Source organism: Mesocricetus auratus, unplaced genomic scaffold (genome assembly GCF_017639785.1).
Source record: "Mesocricetus auratus isolate SY011 unplaced genomic scaffold, BCM_Maur_2.0 Super-Scaffold_100707, whole genome shotgun sequence".
Lineage (NCBI taxonomy): Eukaryota > Metazoa > Chordata > Mammalia > Rodentia > Cricetidae > Mesocricetus > Mesocricetus auratus.
Window position 1 is genome coordinate 11,857,940 of NW_024429269.1, and position 19,833 is coordinate 11,877,772.

Here is a 19,833-nt window from a genome sequence, read left to right on the forward strand (position 1 = left end):
CTGGTTAGTTTTAAGTCAATTTAACATATGCTAGAGTCATCAGAGAGGAGGGAGCCTCAATTAACAAAATGCCTCCACAAAGTTGGGCTGTAAGCAAGTCTGTAGGGCATTTTCTTAATTAGTGATCAATGTGGGAGGTCTCAGCCCAGGAATGGTACTGTCCACAATGAAAATAACATATGAGTTCAGAAAAACTACTGAAAATATGGCTTTTTATCAAACAAACATTACATGTTTGCTCTGTGTATTGCTCTAGGGATATAAAGAGGAATAAGATGGGTCTGTGCTCCTAAGTGGGCTTATAGACTAGCAGGGTTTTTTGATTTTGAAAAGATAAATCATTAAGGCTATAATAAAATAATGGCTGTGAATAGCTCAGATATGCTTAAAATCTCTATCAAGTATTTATGAATGTGTATGTAGTCAAGTCACATAGAAGAATGGAAAAATAAGAGAATCCAAAAGTTGCTATTTTTCTTTTTATAAGTCATCTCTCAAACCACATTTACCATCATACTGTATTTCTACCATTCTTTTTTTTTTCTTTTTGGTTTTTCGAGACAGGGTTTCTCTGTATTGTTTTGGAGGCTGTCCTAGAACTCACTCTGTAGACCAGGCTGCCCTCAAACTCACAGAGATCCACCTGCCTCTGCCTCCTGAGTGCTGGGATTAACAGCGTGTGCCACCAATGCCCGGTTATTTATACCATTCTTAAGAGCAACAGAAAAGTATTTTTTTTCTTTATAACCTACTATCATTCAGCTGCAATAACTTTAGCTAACTGAATTCTTAGCCTCTTGTTTGAAAGTTTTTTTGCACTCTTTTATTTTAAATAAGGACAAATTAATGCTGCTTCTTTTGGAGAGAGATCCTACACTCTACTAACAGTTAAGACAAATTAATGAACTTAAGTAGCACTCTATAAACTACAGGCTACAAACACATTTAACAGTAACATTTTATCAATATTTTTGAAATTGTTTTAGAAATACACTGAGCTTTAAGTGCTAAAGTAAGTGTACACGTGAACATACGCTTTAGGTTGCAATGCTTCCAGAGAAGAATCTTCTTTAAAAAATCCATCTATTGAGTAATGATCTTGATTCTTACTGACAGTTGTATGAACCTTAAGACAAAATAAGATTAAATAAATTCATGGTCATTCAATCCACTAGTGCAGAACCCAAACAACTTTTTGTGTGCTATTTATAAACAAAACTGGTAGCAATAAAGATTTTGTAATTCTCCCAGCACTCGGGAGGCAGAGGCAGGCGGATCTCTGTGAGTTCGAGGCCAGGCTGGATCGACAGCCTCCAAAACAATACAGAGAAACCCTGTCTCGTAAAACAAAAAAAAAAATTCTTTTTAAGTCAAGGGAAAACTGTACTTGTTGTTTTACCTTAATTAACTTGGGTAAAATTTAGCACCCTAATGGTTATTAAACAGAACATTAAATTAACCAAAATAACTTTTGTTATAATTCTAAAGGAAATGATTACAACAATACTTTAAAATTTGCTACTAAACTATATATCGAGTGGTATCCTTATTCTGTTCAAAACTACAAAATACTATCTAACACAAACCCTAAAATGTATGCCCAACTACTTGCTTAAGTTGCCCAGGCTGGCTTGAACTTAAGATCCCAATGCTACCAGGCCTGTCTATTAATTTTATTTTTGATTAATTTTCGGATATTAAGTCTATCTCTAGAAAACTGGCACAATTCTCCATTTATTCAATTTTTGTTTTAAGGAAATCAAGCTGTCATTGGGCTAGAAGGTTCCTCCCTGCTAGCTAGCCCTCATCATTCCAGGAGTTGCCATGAAGATTTCTCTAGGTCCTGTACCCAAAGCATTTGATGCCTTCAGCAACAGTTTTAATACCTAGCTCTGGTGGGCAACCAAAGGTAGTTGCAATTGCCTTATAGTTTGGGGGCTTCTTTGACCAATGATTCATAGAAGATTGACCAGTTATGAGTCTCTACAGTCCATTCTGGCACTGGAACTTACCTTTTTTCTTTAAATTAGAAACAAGCTTTCTTCACATGTCAATCCCAGCCCCCTCTCCCTCCCCTCCTCTCCCATCCCACCCAGGCTCCCCAACCCCCTCCCAATTCCCATTCCAATCCCCAGGGTGGGTGAGGCCCTCCATGGGGGATTTCTAGAGTCTGTCATTTCATCCAGGGTAGGGCCTAGACCCTCTCCGAAGAGTTCAGGCTGAGAGAGCACCCCTCATTGTGGGATGAACACCCAAAGTTAATTTGTATGCCAGGGATAAATACTACCCAAGGCTCCATAGATTGCTAGGCCTCCTCACTGACACCCACATTCAGGGGGTCTGGATTAGTCCTATGCTGTCCTCCCAGCCATCAGTCTGGGGTTCAAGAGCTCCACCTTGTTCAAGTCAGCTGTTTCTGTGGGTTAAACCAGCCCAGTCTTGAACCGTTTGCTCATCAGTCCTCCCTTTCTGTCACTAGATTCCAGGAGTTCAGTTCAGTGTTTAGCTGTGGATGTCTGCCTCTGCTTCCATCAGTCACTGGATGAAGGTTCTGTTCCCCAGATTCTCTGACAGTGAGACTGTAGGCAGGCACTCCCCGATTCATGTCTAAAATCCATATATGAGTGAGTACATACCACGTTTGTCTTCTTGTGACTGGGTTACCTCACTCAGGATGGTTTCTTCTAGTACTGTCCACTTGCCTGCAAATTTCAAGATTCCATTATTTTTTTTCTGCTGAGTAGTACTCCATTGTGTAAATGTACATTTTCTCTATTCACTCTTCAGTTGAGGGGCATCTAGGTTGCTTCCAGGTTCTGGCTGTTACAAATAATGCTGCTATGAATATAGTGGAACAGATATCCTTGTTGTATGAATGGGCATCTTTTAGGAATATGCCTAAGAGTGGCATTGCTGGTTCTTTTGGTAGACTGATTCCCATTTTCCTGAGGAATCTCCATACTGATTTCCAATGTGGCTGTACAAGTTGGCACTCCCACCAGCAGTGGAGGAGTGTTCCCCTTTTTCCACATCCACTCCAGCATAAACAGTCGTTGGTGTTTTTAATTTTAGCCATTCTGACAGGAGTAAGATGGCATCTCAGAGTTGTTTTGATTTTCATTTCCCAGATGGCTAGGGATGTTGAGCACTTTCTCAAGTGTCTCTCAGCCATTTTAGTCTCCTCTATTGAGAATTATCTATTTAGCTCTGTACCCCACATTTTAATTGGATCCTTTGGTGTTTTGGAGGCTTGCTTTTTGAGTTCTTTGTAAATTTTGGAGATCAGCCCTCTGTCAAATGTGGAGTTAGTGAATATCTTTTCCCAATCTGTGGGTTGTCTTTTTGTCTTGCTGACTGTGTCCTTTGCCTTACATAAGCTTCTCAGTTTCATGAGGTCCCATTTATTAATTGTTGATCTTAGTGTCTGTGCTACTGGAGTTATGTTCAGGAAGCAGTCTCCTGCACCAATTCGTTCAATTTCTCTTCTAATAGGTTCAGTGTGACTGGATTTATGCTGAGGTCTTTGATCCATTTGGACTTAAGTTTTGTACATGGCAATAGAGATGGATCTATCTGCAGTCTTCTACATGTCAGCATCCAGTTACGCCAGCACCATTTGTTGAAGATGCTTTCTTTTTTCTATTGTATAATTTTAGTTTCTTTGTCAAAGATCAGGTGTTCATATGTGTATGGGTTAATATACGGGTGTTGAATTTGATTCCATTGGTCTACCTGTCTATTTCTGTGCCAAAACTAAGCTGTTTTCAGGACTATAGCTCTGTAATAGAGCTTAAAGTCACAGATGGTGATGTCTCTGGATGTTGCCTTGTTGAATAAGGTTGTTTTGGCTATCCTGGGTCTTTTGTTTTTCTATACAAAGTTGATCATTGTTCTTTCAAGGTCTGTGAAGAATTGTGTTGGGATTTTGATGGGGATTGCTGCTTTAAGCAAGATTTCCATTTTTACTATGTTGCTTCTACCTATCCAAGAGCATGGGAGATCTTTCCATTTTCTGGTGTCTTATTCCTTTCTTTAAAGACTCAAAGTTCTTACTATATAGGACTTTCACTTGTCTGGTTAATGTTATCCTAAGGCATTTTATGTTGTTTGTGGCTATTGTCAAGAGTGACGTTTCTCTAATTTCTTTCTCAGCCCTTTTGTCGTCTGTATACAGAAGGGCTACTGATTTTCTTGAGTTGATCTCATATCCTGCCACTTTGCTGAAGGTATTTATCAGCTGTAGGAGTTTCCAGTTGAGTTTTTTTGGGTCACTTATGTAATTTATCACATCATCTGCAAATAGTCAAAGTTTGGCCCCTTCCTTTCCAATTTGTATCCCCTTGATCTCCTTTTGTTGTCTTATTGCTCTAGCTTGAACTTCAAGGACAATTTTGAAAAGGTATGGAGAGAGTGGACAGCCTTGTCTTGTTCCTGATTTTAGAGGAATTGCGTTGAGTTTGTCCATTTAGTTTGATGTTGGCTGTTGGTTTGCTGTATGTAACTTTTATTATGTTGAGGTAAGTTCCTGTTATTCCAGATCTCTCCAAGACCTTTATCATGAAAGGGTGTTGGATTTTGTCAAAGGCTTTTTTCAGCATCTAGTGAGATGATCGTGTGATTTTTGTTTCTCAGCTTGTTTATATGATAGATTACATTGATGGATTTTCATATGTTGAACCATTTCTGTATCCCTAGGATGAAACCTACTTGATCATGGTGGATGAGTTTTCTGATATGTTCCTGGATCAGATTTGCCCGTATTTTTTATGTTTTTATCTTTAAATTTAAATTAGACACAAGGTTGCTTCACATGTCAATTCCAGGTCCCTCTCCCTTTCCCTCCCATCCTCCCATGCCCTCCCACCAATCCCCCCCCCGAATATCCCCTCATTTCCCCTCCATGGGGGTGTCCATAGTCTGTCATTTCATCCATGGCAGGGCCTGGACACTCCCCCCAAGAGTTCAGAGTGAGAGTGTGTCTCTCATTGTTGGATGGGAGTCCAAAGTCCATTTGTATACCCGGGATAAATACTGATCTACTACCCAAGGCCCAATAGATTACCTAGGTCTCCTCACTGACACCTGCATTCAGGGGGTCTTGATCAGTCCCATGCTGGATTCCCAGCCATCAGTCTGGGATTCAAGAGCTAACCCTTGTCAGGTCAGCTGTTTCTGAGGGTTAAACCAACTCAGTCTTAACCCCTTTGCTCATCAGTCCTCCCTCTGTCACTGGATTTCTTGAGTTCAGCTCAGTGCTTAGCCATGGGAGTCTGCCTCTGCTTCCATCAGCCACTGAATGAAGGTTCTGTTTCCCAGACTCTCTGTTCATGGGATTATAGGCAAGCACTTCCCAGATAGAGGTCTAAAATCCATATATGAGAGAGTACATGTCATGGTTCTCTTTTTGTGACTGGGTTACCTCGCTCAGGATGGATTCTTTTAGAGCCATCCATTTGCCTGCAAATTTCAGGATTCCATTGTTTTTTTCTGAATAGTACTCCATTGTGTAAATGTACCACATTTTCTCTATCCACTCTTCGGTTGAGGGGCATCTAGGTTGCTTCCAAGTTCTGGCTATTACAAATAATGCTGCTATAAACATAGTGAAACAGACATCCTTCTTGTATTAATGGATTTTCCAGTATTTTATTGAGTACTTTTGCATCAATGTTTATGAGGGATATTGGTTTGATGTTCTCTTTCTTAGTTGTGTTTTTGTGTGGTTTGGGTACCAAGGTAATTGTAGTCTCGTAAAAAGAGTTTGGCAAAGACTCTTCTGTTTCTATTGAGTAGAAAACTTTGATGAGTATTGGTATAAACTGTTCTTTGAATTTCTGGTAGAATTCTGCATTGAGGCCATCTGGCCCTGGGCTTTTTGGTTGGGAGACTTTTGATGACTGCTTCTATTTCCTTAGGGGTTATTTAAATTGCTTAAGTCTATTTAAATTGCTTATCTATTCTTGATTTAATTTTGGTAAGTGGTATCCATCCAGAAAATTGTTCATTTCCTTTAGATTTTCAAATTTCGTTGGAGTTCAGGTTTTCAAAGTATGACCAGATGATTCTCTGGATTTCCTCAGTGTCTGTTGTTATGTCCCCCTTTTCGTTTCTGATTTTTGTTAATTTGCATGTTCACACTCTGTCATTTGGTAAGTTTGGATAAAGGTTTGTCTATCTTATTGATTTTCTCAAAGAACCAACTCTTTGTTACATTGATTCTTTGTATTGTTTTCCTGGTTTCTACTTTATTGATTTTTATCCCTCAATTTGATTATTCCCTGGCATCTATGTCCTCTGGGGTGAGTCTGTTTCTTTGTGTTCTAGGGCTTTCAGTTGTGCTGTTAATTCTCTAGTTTCACTATTCTCCAGTTTCTTCATGTGGGCACTTAGTGCTATGAACTTCCATCTTAGCGCTGCTTTCAAAGTGTTCCATAGGTTTGGGTATGTTGTGTCTTCATTCTCATTGATTTCTAGGAAGTCTTCCTTTTTATATTTCTTCTTTGACCCAGGAATGGTGCAATTGTGCATTATTTAATTTCCATGAGTTTGTAGGGTTTCTTCAATTTTGTGTTGTTGAATTCTAACCTTAACGCATGGTGGTCTAATAAGGTACATGGAGTTATTGGAAATTTTCTTTAAAATAACCTATGGTTTGAGGGGGCAGCTTGTGTTTAAATACTTATGGTGAATAGCTTATCTAAAGTATTAGATTTTCTCATGGTCTTTCATGTATCTTTAGTTCCCAATCTTTAGTTCCTCATTCTTCCTGTTCCCCCTCCCCCATCAAACCTTCTCACTCTCAGTAGCTACCCTTCCACTTTTGAATTACATATTCTACTTTCCCTTCTTAAAAACTCCCTCTCTTTTCTAGTGGGTTCTTTTTTAGTTTCCCTAGAATCTACATGTATCCACATCCACAGAGATGCACAGATATGAAAGTTAGAAAGTAGGAATGGCATTAGAGAGTACATGTGGCATTTGTCTTTTTGAACCAGTTACCTCACTTAATATATCCCAGTTCCATCCATTTGCCTGCAAATTACATAATTCAATTTCTCCTTATGGTGTAATAAAATTCCATTGTGTGTATATATATCACATTTTTATTACTCATTTATCTGCTAATGAACATCTAAGCTTATTCCATTTCTCTTGTTATTATGAACAGAGTGGCAATACATATACATGCAAGCATCTAAATGATAGGATATAGAATCTTTTGGGTATATGCCCAGGCACAGAATACCAAGATCATATGAAAATTCTATTTTTTGCTTTTTGAGAAACTTCCACAGTGTCTTCCATAATGAACCCTGGTTTCATTGTATCTCATTAGATTTTGGTTCATTTTGTCTTCATTTTTATTCAGTTCTAGGAATTGTTAGTGACCAATCCATCAATAGTGGTGAGACAGACCACAAGAAACCATTTCAGTTTTCTTCTACTTGATGAGACCTGTTTTGTGTCTCACCAAAATGTGTGATCTATTTTTACAAATTTCCATGGGATACTATTCTGTGGGGTTTTACAGAATCCATTGGCTCTATAATGTCATTTAACTCTGATGTTTAGTTTTCATCAGAATACTCTCTTGGCGAGTGTCACCTACTATTATTGTGTTGGGCTAATCTGTGAGTTTTGTGCACCTATACTTAGAATTCTTGTACCTTCCCGATTGTACACTTTATCTGTAGGAAGTCACTTTATCTGTTCTGACTAGTTTCAGTTTGAAGTCTATTTTGTTAGATGTTAGAGATGCCTATTTGAGTCCTAGTTTCATTTGCTTGGAATACTTTTCATCCTTTACCATAAAACAGTGTTTAACTTTGACATGTATCTTGGAGGAAGAAAACAGACCTTGTTTAATCAAATCTGCTAATGTGTGTCATTTGATAGAGGAGTGAGAGCATTAATATACAGGGTTATTACTGAAAAGTATAAATCAAGTTATGTCATTTTGGTTTATTTGGAGAATTTGGTGTTTTAAAAATCATTTGCCGCCAGGCGGTGGTGGCACACGCCTTTAATCCCAGCACTCAGGAGGCAGAGGCAGGCAGATCTCTGTGAGTTCGAGACTGGGCTGGTCCGACAGCCTCCAAAACAATACAGAGAAACCCTGTCTCATAAAACCAAAAAAAAATCATTTTCTGTGGCATCTGTTATTTTTTTCTGTGTTTATCATTCCCTTCAGTTTGAAGAATCACTTTTAACATACTCTGTAGAGCTGGCTAAATGATCACACATTCCTGTAGCCTGCTTTTTTTATGATGGAATCTCTCTCTCTAATACACTTTCTTTGTTTTATTTAGTGTGTTAATTAATGCATGACACTGGGAATGTTCTTATCCTGTGCTATTTACTGTTCTATGCCTCTTACACTTGAATGGGCCCCTTTGTAGATTAGGGAGATGTTATGGCTATTCTTGGTTGTCAACTTGACTACATCTGGCATTAACTAAAATCCAAATGGCTGGGAATAGCTGTAAGAGATTTTTTTCTTAATTAAATCACTTCAAGTGGGAAGGTCCACTTCTAGCCTGGGTATTTGAGGCAGGAAGATCCAAATTTACCAGATCTTTTGCAATGGGAAGATTTACCTTTTACCTGGGCCATACCTTCTGCTGGCAGCCTATGTAAGGATATGGAAGAAAGAAGTCTGCTCTTTTTGCTTGCTTGCTCTCACTATAGTAAGTCCATTCTTCACTGGCATTAGAGTCTAGTTCTTCAGGATTTGGCATATACTGAAGAACAGCAGAGACATCCAACCTCGCATACTGAACAGCTACTGGATTCTTGAACCTTACACAGCCATTGTAACATTCTTTTTTTTTTTTTTTTTGGTTTCTTGAACTAATAGAGATCCACCAGCCTCTGCCTCCCAAGTGACGGGATTAAAGGCGTGTACCACTACTGCCCACCTAGTCTGCAAATATTCTAATAAATTCCCCCTATAATATATATGTGTGTACACACACACACACATTTCTGTAAGTTCTGTTCCTCTAAAGCAATGGTTCTCAGTTTTCCTAATACTTCAACCCTTTAATACAGTTCCTCATGTTGTGGTGACCCCCAACCATAAAATTATTTTTGTTGCTACTTCATAAATGTAATTTCGCTACTGCGATAAGTAGTAAATATTTTGGGAGACAGAGGTTTAGGGGTCTCAAACCATAGGCTGAGAACTGCTGCTCTAGAGATCCCTAACACAGGAAATTTTCTGCTATAATTGGAATATTATCTGACTTCAGTATAGAATTCTTCCCCCTTTTTATACGTTATCTGTAGATTTAGTCTTTTTATGGCATCCCCAAGACTTGATTTAAACAAAAATCCACATAAAAAACATGATCAGTCCTCAACAACTCTTCTGTATTGTCTTCAATCCCTCATGTACTGCCCTCCTTGTGGTCTACTCAATTAGTGAAGATTTTCACTGAGTTTTTTACATTTTTCACTTCTGGCATCTCTTCAGATGGTTTCCCTTTAAACAGTCTCTATTTTGAATTCCACTTTCTTGTTATCTTGTGCTAACTTCCTGATTTACTCAGCTGTCTTTACGCTTTTGCGGATTCATTCAGAAGTTTACCGTGTTTTCTTTAATTTCTTCAAACACATTTATCATCATTCTTTGAACTCTTTGTCTGGAATTTTGCCTAAATTGTCCTCATCAGAGATTTATTACTCTTGAGACTGGCAGATTTTGGAGGAGATGCATTATCTTGACTTTTCATGTTACTTGTGTTTTTGCAGAGGGACTTATGAATTAAGAGTTAGATTGATTTCTGGATATGTCACCTTTCTTCTTTCAGTGAAAGTGTCTGCAATGTTCAGGAAGGACTAGTTTGTGGTAGGGATGACTTGTCTTTTATCTGTTAGACTGGTATCCAGGGCATCAGACCCTTACCCTAGTGTTCCCCTGTGAGTAGAATACTGTCTGCAACAACAATCATTACACAGTGGCAGACCCAGTATAAAATCAAAGTAACAGCCAACTATAAAGAATCACCCTTTAAGCACTAATCATTTTAGTGAAAAGGGACATTGAATCCTATGGGTACTAATATATTAGCTTCTGTGGGGATGAGTAGAAAGAAAAAAAGACTAGTAATTAGTATTGGTATGAAAGAAAGTAAAGGAAGATAAATGTTCATAGGAGAAGGAACTGTAGGGGGTTTAAAAAGTGGAAGAGGAATGAGCAAATGTGTCTAAAGGCAGACTAAAGAGGAAGAAGTCAAGATAAGCTTTCAAGGGTGGGAGTGGGGAAGTTGAATAGTACCATCTCTCAGGCTAGCAACACCACTCAGGATGCTGAGGCAGAGATGATGCACACCAGGCCAGATGTTCTTTAGTAAAGTAAAAGACAGTGGAAAAAGAAGGCAATATAGGGCAAAACTAGAGTAGGGCTAACCTAAATGCTAAGATGACACTGGCTATCAAACAAGTAAGAATAGATGGAGGGAAAGAGCATGCTGGGTGGAGATGCAGGATATGAAAACGACTGGCTGACTGCTGGCTTTCTTTCATCTAGACTGTCTCTTGTTCTTTCTCCAGCTCCAGGAATTTTGTCACTAGGAGCTCCTCTGCAATGATTGATCCTGTTCTCCCTTCTGAGTCTTCCTTTGGATGCTGGTGACTGCTACTGTCCTAAGTGCTTCATGGGAAGGGTCTCACACCTGGGGCATCACCAAAAATTTCTCATAACTCTGGTTGTGAATGCAGTCCCACCTTTGTGCAGGTCTTGCCAATGTCTGTGTCCATCGTGTCCTCCCACCCCTTCTCCTGCTATCGCTGCTACTGTCCTGGGTATGGCCTTTCTCTTTAGCTGTTTAGAATGCTTTTCTGATAGCTGTTTCCAGATTATTCCCTGGAGACTCTAGCCGATCATGACTGTGTATTATCAGCTATCTTCCCTAAGTATATACTTTTAAAAGAAAATGTAGACATTTTATTCTTGTACTTGTATGAGAGTATAGGTGCATGTGAACCATGCACAGAAGTCAGAAAACAACTTTCATGAGTTGGTTCTCTCCTTCCACTATGGGTTCTAAACTTAGGGCAGAAAGCTTGAGCCACAAGTGCTGTTACTTGCAGAGCTACCTCTCTACCCTAAATATATGCTCTTTATAATATAAGTACTAAAACATACAATATATTTATGACAGTCTTCCAAAAGGACAAGTAATTTTAATGGCTGAGAAATCTCTCTAGCCCTTGCCACTTATCTTTAAGCTTTATTTCTTATTTTTGCTACTCATAAGTGAAAAGGTGACTTTTATTAGTAGTGTATACTAATTATGCAAAACAATGGTTTTATTGTGACATTTTCATATATGCATATTATGTACCTTGATCATACTCACTCAGACACATACACACACACACACCATTATTCTTCCTATCTTCCCTCTCTCTGGCCTTTTCCCTCTTCTCCAAGTCATTTATCTACTTCCACGTCTTTTTTCCCTCCTTACTTGATTACAAATAAGTCAACGTTAACATGTTTCTTCTATGGTTCTCATGCTAGTGATGTATCTAATAAGGCTTTCTTGTCCAAGACAATAAATTATCTAAAATTTCTTCTAGTTTACTTATTTATTTTTTTGAGACAGGGTTTCACTACATAGCCCTGGATATCCTGAACTCACTGTAGACCAAGCTGTCCTTAAACTCACAAGAGGCCTGCCTCTGTCTCCAGAATGCTGGAATTAAATGTGTTGATACCTTGCTTGTATAAATAAAGCTTGTCTGAAGGTCAGAGAATGGAGCTTGCCACTAGCTAACCATAGAAGTCTAGAGGTCTGCACAGACAGACAGGAAGTGTAGTAGGACGGAAACACTTGCTCTCTGGTCTGCTGAGATGCTAAGGAGGTAAGGTGTGGCAGTGGCTTGCTTCTCCTTCTCTCTGCTCTCTCAGCATTTTCCTCTGTATCTGACTCTGGGTTTTTATTACATAGAGCAATAAAGAACTCCATTTATAATTAAAGGCATGCATGTACCAGCACAACCAACTATATTTGACATTTCTAATCACATGGCACTTTACTAATATATACTAATTATCTCTTTATTTGGGTAATTTATCTTTTCCTCTTGAACTAACCTATTTTGAAAGTAGTTTAAAGGTAAAGAAAAGGTCAATATATCTACAGTGCTATCTGTATGATGCTATCACAACACAAAATCTATTATTTTGCTGTATAAAATTATATGGTGGTTATTGTCAATAATTAACTACTACCAATCAAAAGCAGGCATGGGTATTAGGAAAAAAACCATACAACTAGGAAAAATAAATGTAAGCCCATAGTCACCTAAATCCAGAAGAGCAAAGTAGTACCTGTTAATTTTTACTACAGTAGTTTTGGCTTAATTTTTTAAGTAAACAGCACTTGATTTCCATGTAAAATTATATAACTATGAATCATCTGTAAATCTAAGTATTAAAATATCAATATTTAAAGCACAGATACCATTCCAAAGTGATAAACCACATTTCTTGAATTCAGATTGTTTATTAATTTAGAGTAAACTCTTCTATTCTCCCTATACATTATTTCTAATAAGTACTATGCACCAGTACAAAAGGAACAGCTACCAGTTTCAGGAAGGCTTCCTGAAGAACTCTTAAATAGGGATGATTTAGCAAATGTCAAAAATCTGAATATAAGCCTAATCACTGGGTCTTCGGGATGGAGGTACAGAGAAAAAAAAATGGGGCAGTTCACATCCCTCCCAAATTAACAATAAAACTAGTCCAAATGTTTCAAAGTAGATTTATCACAAGCCTAAAATTAAATCCATTATTTGTAAATACATTCTAAATACTATGATGTTATTCAAAACCTTAAGAGTAAGATACATATCACTTGGGAAAAGGGCAGAGATGTTCCCAGCTGCCTTTTCCTTCCTTTTCCCTGTGTGCTTCTTCCATCCCAAGAATGAACCTGTCAGAATCTACCTCCACAATCATGGGGGATGAGGGGCTATCTTCATATAACCTCCACATCTGAAGAGCTCTATGGCACAAAGATCAAAGTATACAGGAATTTCCCACAATAAAGGGCATCACTTGTAATTCCAAAGCAGACAAAACAGCAGATATTTCTGTTATAATTAAAGCATTCACAAATTATAACATATATAGGTGTACTGCATGTAACTTGGAAGCCAATGAATCAACTAAATATTGAAAGTGTATTTTAATGCCCTGGAAGTCTATAGAGTACTTTTATGTCATTCATTTATGCTTCTTAAAATCATGATATAAAAAGCAGGCATTATTTCTATCTCATGAATGCAGAAGCTCAGATGAGGCTGACAAAACAAAAACTCCATCTATATCTTACTCCATATTAAATACTACACTATTAGGGGAAACAGCAGATATAAATCCAATCCATGTCTCCAATGGAATAGTAAGTTTACAGAATTTTACAGTCAACTCTGTGGAACATACTATAGAAATCAAACTTTATTTGTATTTGTCCTAAATGCTAAAACTGATTTGCTCTCACTCCCAAGGGCTGAAAAGCCCTGGTTGATTGCTACAGACTTGGTACTTCTGAGGTAAAAGTGAACATTCTGCAGTTGTTTTGCTTCTCTGTCTTTTTACAGTACTATGTCTCTACAAATATCAGCTCATGACACAAAAATGAAGGGAAGAAGAACTCCAACTCTGCATGATTTTGGCACAGAAAATGGGGAAGGATTTTTGAAAGGTGTATACTATATTGATATAAATAAATAGAGGTAAGTTTTCCACCAATGTCTCACAAGAGTCAAAAATATGTAGGCAATATCTATGACTTTAATCTTTCTCCATCACTTTGAAGAATTATGAAATGGATAGAAAAGTCTTCTTTGTACTGGATGTTTATGTATTATGTACATGTGGACATGTATGTGAGAGTGCACATATATCATTGCATGAGTGTGGAGGCGACAGGAGAAACCCCATCTGTCTTTGACACAGGTTTGGGAGATTTGAAGTCAGGTCTTCAGGCTTGCACCACACATGCTTTTACCTAAAGATCCATCTTCCTGGTCCATGGACAGTTTTATCTCCTGCTGATGCTTATTTATTCAGAGACTAAGCAGTCAGAATATAAGTTTCTAGTTTCTGATTAGAAGCATTTTAGTTACCTAACATTTTTATCTATATCATGAGCATGTATTCAATATGAAAGATTAGAAAACTTACCTCACAATCAGGGCAGTTGCTTGTGGTACACCCTTGTGTTACTAATAGGCACTGTTCACAAAAGGCATGTCCACACTGAAGCTCATGGTGGTGACCTATTGATGAAATTTCATTAATTAAACATTCTATAGTTTGTTCATATCTAATGGGGAATAGTTACCCATTAAAGGGCAAACTCAAAAAGTATTCTATTATATATGAAAAGATATCTAGTTTAGTTATATTGGCTGACTTATTAAAATAACATTTAGGAGGAACTACTGAAGCCAAAATGGGAGAGGGGAGAAATATCAGGAAGCAAAATCATATAATGTCTGCATGAATCCAGTTTTGAACCTATACAACTATGAACTTTCCATGTCTTACAATCATACAAAGTATTCTGACATGTTTCATTTGATCTTTGTAAATATCATGTCCAACCTAAAGATGGAGAAATGTGTTCGTAATTTGGATAATTAAAAAGTTTAATCCAGACTCTAACCTCTGTTTCCATTTCCAATTTTTATTTTATTTGATAACACTATCCTTGGTTAATTTGTATTTCCTATCTTATGAAAGGGTTAGGAAAGGCTGAAATGAAACATTGGTAAGAATTTTCTCATAGTAATCTAAGATGTTAGCAAGAATAGGAAACCAGGGTAGAAGCCAAATACTATTATTTTCATACACATGACCCTCATTAAGATTATTTTTGTAAACCTAACATTTGTGAAAAATACCATAACCTCAATTGAAAATATAGTATCAGCTGGGCATTGGTGGCGCACACCTTTAATCCCAGCACTCAGGAGGAAGAGGCAGGCGGATCTCTGTGAGTTTGAGGCCAGCCTGGTCAACAGAGAGAGCTCCAGGACAGCCTCCAAAACAATACAGAGAAACCCTGTCTTGAAAAAAAAAATATAGTATGAAGATATCAAGATTTAAATGTGGATCAGCAAGATGGTTCAGTGGGCAAGGGCATGTTCTACTAAGCCTCATGACTTGATGTCGATCCCTAGAACCTACATAATAGAAGAATATGAACCCCCGTAAGTTTTCTTCTGACTTTCAAAAGCACACGTGTATATGTGTGCACCACACACGTATTCTCTCTCTCTCTCTCTCTAATATATAATATACATATAATTTGAAGCTTGTAATAAAGTTTTTAAAAACTGTAACTATTTATTTTTGTGAGTGTTGCATATTCATGTGTGTGGGTGCATGTGGAGTCTAGAGGACAGCCTTGAGTTCTGTTCCTCAGAAGTAGGCCCCTTTGGTTTTTTGAGACTGGGTTTCTAACTGGCCTGGAGCATGGCAAGTAGCCAAGGCTAGCTGGCAAGCAAGCCCAAGAGAATTACAAATAAGGGCCCGTTCTTTTCCCCTCAGACACCAGGCACACATGGGGTTCCTGGACATACATGTAGGCAAAACACAAAATAAAATCCTTTTTCTTAAAAAAGAAACTAAAGTTAGTAACGTTTTGCTAGACATTTATGGAATTCTTGCTATATTATAATAAAATTTCATTAGTTTGACATTTTAGAAAAATATTTTAGGATGCTGGAGAGGTAGTTCAGAGGTTAAGAGCACTGGCTGCCCTTCCAGAGGACCTGAGTTTAATTTCCAGCACCCATGTGGTGGCTCACAACCATCTATAATAGGAGCTGATGCCCTCTTCTGGCCTGCAAGTGTACATGCAGACAAAGCACTCATACCTTAAAAATAATGAGATTTTAAAAAAAGGAATTTTTTTGTCAAACTGAAACTTGGTACAAGGGTGCTATATTTTAATACAGGCAAAACATCCTTACACAGAAAATAAAATCTTTTGTTAAAAGGAAACTAAAGTTAGCACATGTTTTGCTAAAACATGCAATTTTATTAATATGACTTTTTATTAAAGTATTTAAATTTTTCATCAAGCTGATATTTGGTACAAGGATTTTAAAGTCATTTAAATTTCAGAGATAATATTACCAAAGTGATAAAAATCCCCAACTGTTATTATAAAATTTGATACTGTGTAAGTTGACCTATAATACACTTCAGCTTACAAAACATAACTATTTTACCAGTTGAGAATTTCCATATCTTGTAATACAAATACACAGACAAACTACTGGTTTTAAAAGGTTATGCTTAAGAACCTTATATTGTAATAATTCACCTTAAAATGGCCATTTTCTACCCGAAGCATTGATCGAAACTTCAAATAGGGCCAGGCCTAGTGGTGCAAGCCTGTAATCCTAACTAGGAGGCTAGGGCAAGGCAGCTAGTTTGCCTGGCGTGTATACGCTCCGGGTTCCACAGCGGGGACTGGAAAACGAATGCCTCCATAGAGATGCCACTCCTAACTGGAAAAGCAACTGGCTCTCCCTACAGAAGGCTCTGCCTCCTCAATGGTGTCCATCTTGAAAAAGTCCACTGACCTTCTATTTTAAAGTATAAACATCAAACAGGTAAAGGAACAAGACCTTGTCGGTCATTCCAGGAGTTCGGACTGAACACGTGATTCCTGTTAAAGTCCTCTAAAATACTTAAGTTACATTCAAATAACCTGAGCTTAAAAATTCATTTTGTAGACTGTAAATGAGCTTAATAGAAGCATGGTGAACAAAGGCGAAAACTCTGTACCACCTCCTCCTCAAAAAAAAAAAACCCAAAAAATCCAAACCACAAGATTCACAAAGGGCACTACAGTTTCCCAAGCAGTGCTTTAAGATAAACTGCGTCTTTTTTCTTTTCCTAAGAACTTTTCAGTCTACTCATTACTCCTACAAGGCAAACTACCCAGGAAAATCAAGTTTCATTTCTTCTTGACCGACCACAGACCATGCAACATTTCTTTTATTTGCTTTTGTTTTTTTCTCTGCATCCCAAGCTCCCAGAGCTGACTCTTAGATCAGTTTTTTTTAAGGGGGGAGGGGTTTCAGACAGGGTTTCTCTGTGGCTTTGGAGACTGTCCTGGAACTCACTCTGTAGACCAGGCTGACCTCGAACTCACAGAGATCCGCCTGCCTCTGTCTCCCGACTGCTGGGATTAAAGGCGTGCGCCACCACCGCCCGGCTTGGTTTTCGCTTTTTTTGAAGCAAAGGCGGTGGAAGTTTGAGGAGGGTGACTCCGGCTAATAAGCACCTTATCTTCTCCGCCCCGCAGAGACTTGGCAGTGGCCTGGGAAGCGCAGCTAAGGACGTCTCCGTCCCTGCGCGCGTGGAGAGAACCCTGGGGCGCAACTGCACACAAGCCGTGGGGTCCGTGGCGGCCCAGGCCCTCACACACCCTCGCGGCCCGAGCCGCACAGGCCCAGCACAACTCCCACCGACGGCCGCCCCGGGCCCCACGGGGACTCCCAGCAAGCCCGGCTCCTCACCGGAGGCAGCGGGCACCGCTCTTCCACACCCAGTGCACTGGCACTCCGAAGCACCCGGCGGCCCACTCCCACTCCCCACTACCGGGGAGCAAGAGGCGCTGAGCCCGGCTGTCGAGGCCGCCGCCATCGCTCTCGTGAGGAGCAGCAGCACGTGCGAGTCCCAGCGGCCCTTGCGGCGAGGGCCAATCATAGGAAGCTGGTGACCACAGGCAGCCAATCAGGAGGCAGAAAGATTAGGTCCCTCCCCGCTTGCGCCTGCGTGGCTGGGCTTTCGTTTTTTTTTTTTTTTTTTTTTTTTTTTTAAATCCGGGACAGCTGTGAACCAGAATGAGGCCTTGAATTTACTTTTCAAGTCTTACCCAGGAGTCACCACGTTACACCGTAGTCAACTCAGATTTGGGCTTTGTGTATTATTATTTACATCGTGGGGAACCTGGAGTATCAGGTCTTCGGAACGAAGGAGGTCCCTTGTCTGTCTGCTCTGCGTCAGGAGGCAAGCCGGTCCTTGATAGCAGCTGTAGCAGAAACGTCAATTAGCTACCCTCGTGGGAGATTCAATTAGTTCCAAACAAAGGGATGATCATTACTAACAGTTGCTGAGACTGCAAAGCTTTGTCTTGGAAGACATCAGGGATGCTAAGAATTTGCAAACTAACAGATGCCTGCTTGAGAGGCATGTATCTAGTAACAGTGTTTAAGACATGAAGTCAATATGGTTTGTAGTAGTACAGAAAGTCTTCGTAGACATTGCAAGGTTTCTCCTAGACTCTATACCCCCACCTGGAGACAAATAAATATTCTAGATTACCAGGGGAGTGTTTGTCTGAACTAGGGCATACAAGATCGACAAATTTCTTTGTCTTTCAGTCTTCGTGCTTACTCCCACTGTAGTAGATCCTGACATGAAAATGCTTGGGTCAGTAGTCATTTGTGTTTTGTTTTTTTTAATAAAAAGAATTCAATGAGTATGCTATAAGGTTGCTGTATGGTATTTACTCGCATTTCTCTAGTGATTTAGTGAACCTGGTATCTTCTCACGTTTATTACTCAGTTTGGCTTTTGTAGTCTCATCTTTTGGTTCTTTTTGTTCTTATAGATATGGGACAATCTTTCTTTATTCTAGATTCCATCACTAATATACTCTTCTGGGCTGTGACTTCTCAAAAATTTTGTTTATATCTTTTATTTAGAGATTATTCAGTTTTTTTGTGGTTTTTTCAGTAAGATTTCTGATTTTTTTTCTTTTTTTCTTTTTTGAAACAAGAGTTTCTCTGTGTAGCTATCATGGAACTTACTCTGTAGACCAGGGTGGCCTCAAACTCACAGAGATATGCCTGCCTCTGCCTCCCGAGTGCTGGGATTAAAGGCATTAGCTGCCGCCACCCAGCTTGTTTTGTTTTTAAATTCTTTCATGATAAACATTCACCTTATTATCTTCCATAATTTATTCTACTTTCTTGACATATTTATTATATAAATATCTGGTATAAGTTTCATTACCTTCACTTTAAAATTCAATTTTGGTTTTGGTGTTTTCTTAGATGAGAAGGGGGATGCCAGGCAACAAAAAAAAAGAATGTAAATTGGTTATGGTAGGGCATGCCTTTGATCCCAACACCTAGGAAGCTGGGGCAAGCAGATCTCTGTGAATTTGAGGCCAGCCTGGTCTACATGAGTTCCAGGTCAGAGCTACATGGTGAGATTCTCTCTTAAAAATAAGCAAAAAACAAACAAAATTAAAACAAACTGCAAGAACACAATAATTTGAACAGACAAGGTCACCCGAATTTTGGTTTATCCTTTATATATTGGTGTAATACAATCTCAAAGTACATATATACATATGCAAGCAAATGCACTCACCCACACACACACCCCCACACACACACACAAGTCAGGGGAGAGGGAGGGAGCGAAGACAGAAGGAGTGGGGGAGGGAGGTAGAGATTGATTCCACAATAGCATTTTACCTTTGGTTTTATCTTTAATATAACTTTGTGTTTGCCATTTTTCTTTACTAAAATGGCAGGTAGTACGTAACATTATTACAAATATGCAGCATATATTTAGTGTCAGTTTGATAGTTTTAATTTACTCACATACTGTGTTTCTATGTACCACCTCTGTAGGGGTTAGGGAGAACATACCAACCAGCATGTCATGGTCTCAAAGTGTACCAGATGGTACTGGACTTGTAATATTTGCACTTGCTGCTTTGTCTCTGGAGGGGAGTGATATGAAAAGATACATGCTTGAATGCATGAAATTCTCAAA

General features: G+C 38.8%; 1 protein-coding gene across 1 annotated transcript in view; it reads right to left on the bottom strand.

Annotated features, from left to right (window-relative positions):
• Positions 1 to 17,713, bottom strand: part of Rnf17 (ring finger protein 17) — a 108,808-nt gene extending 91,095 nt beyond the window's left edge. The window contains exons 1-3 of the mRNA XM_040740720.1: positions 17,560 to 17,713; positions 14,204 to 14,298; positions 1,035 to 1,126 (exon numbers count right to left, since the gene is read on the bottom strand). Coding sequence (XP_040596654.1) covers positions 1,035 to 1,126; positions 14,204 to 14,298; positions 17,560 to 17,686 — 314 coding nt within the window. The 5' untranslated portion in view covers positions 17,687 to 17,713. The remainder of the gene's footprint in view (positions 1 to 1,034; positions 1,127 to 14,203; positions 14,299 to 17,559) is intronic.
• Positions 17,714 to 19,833: the final 2,120 nt, after the last annotated feature.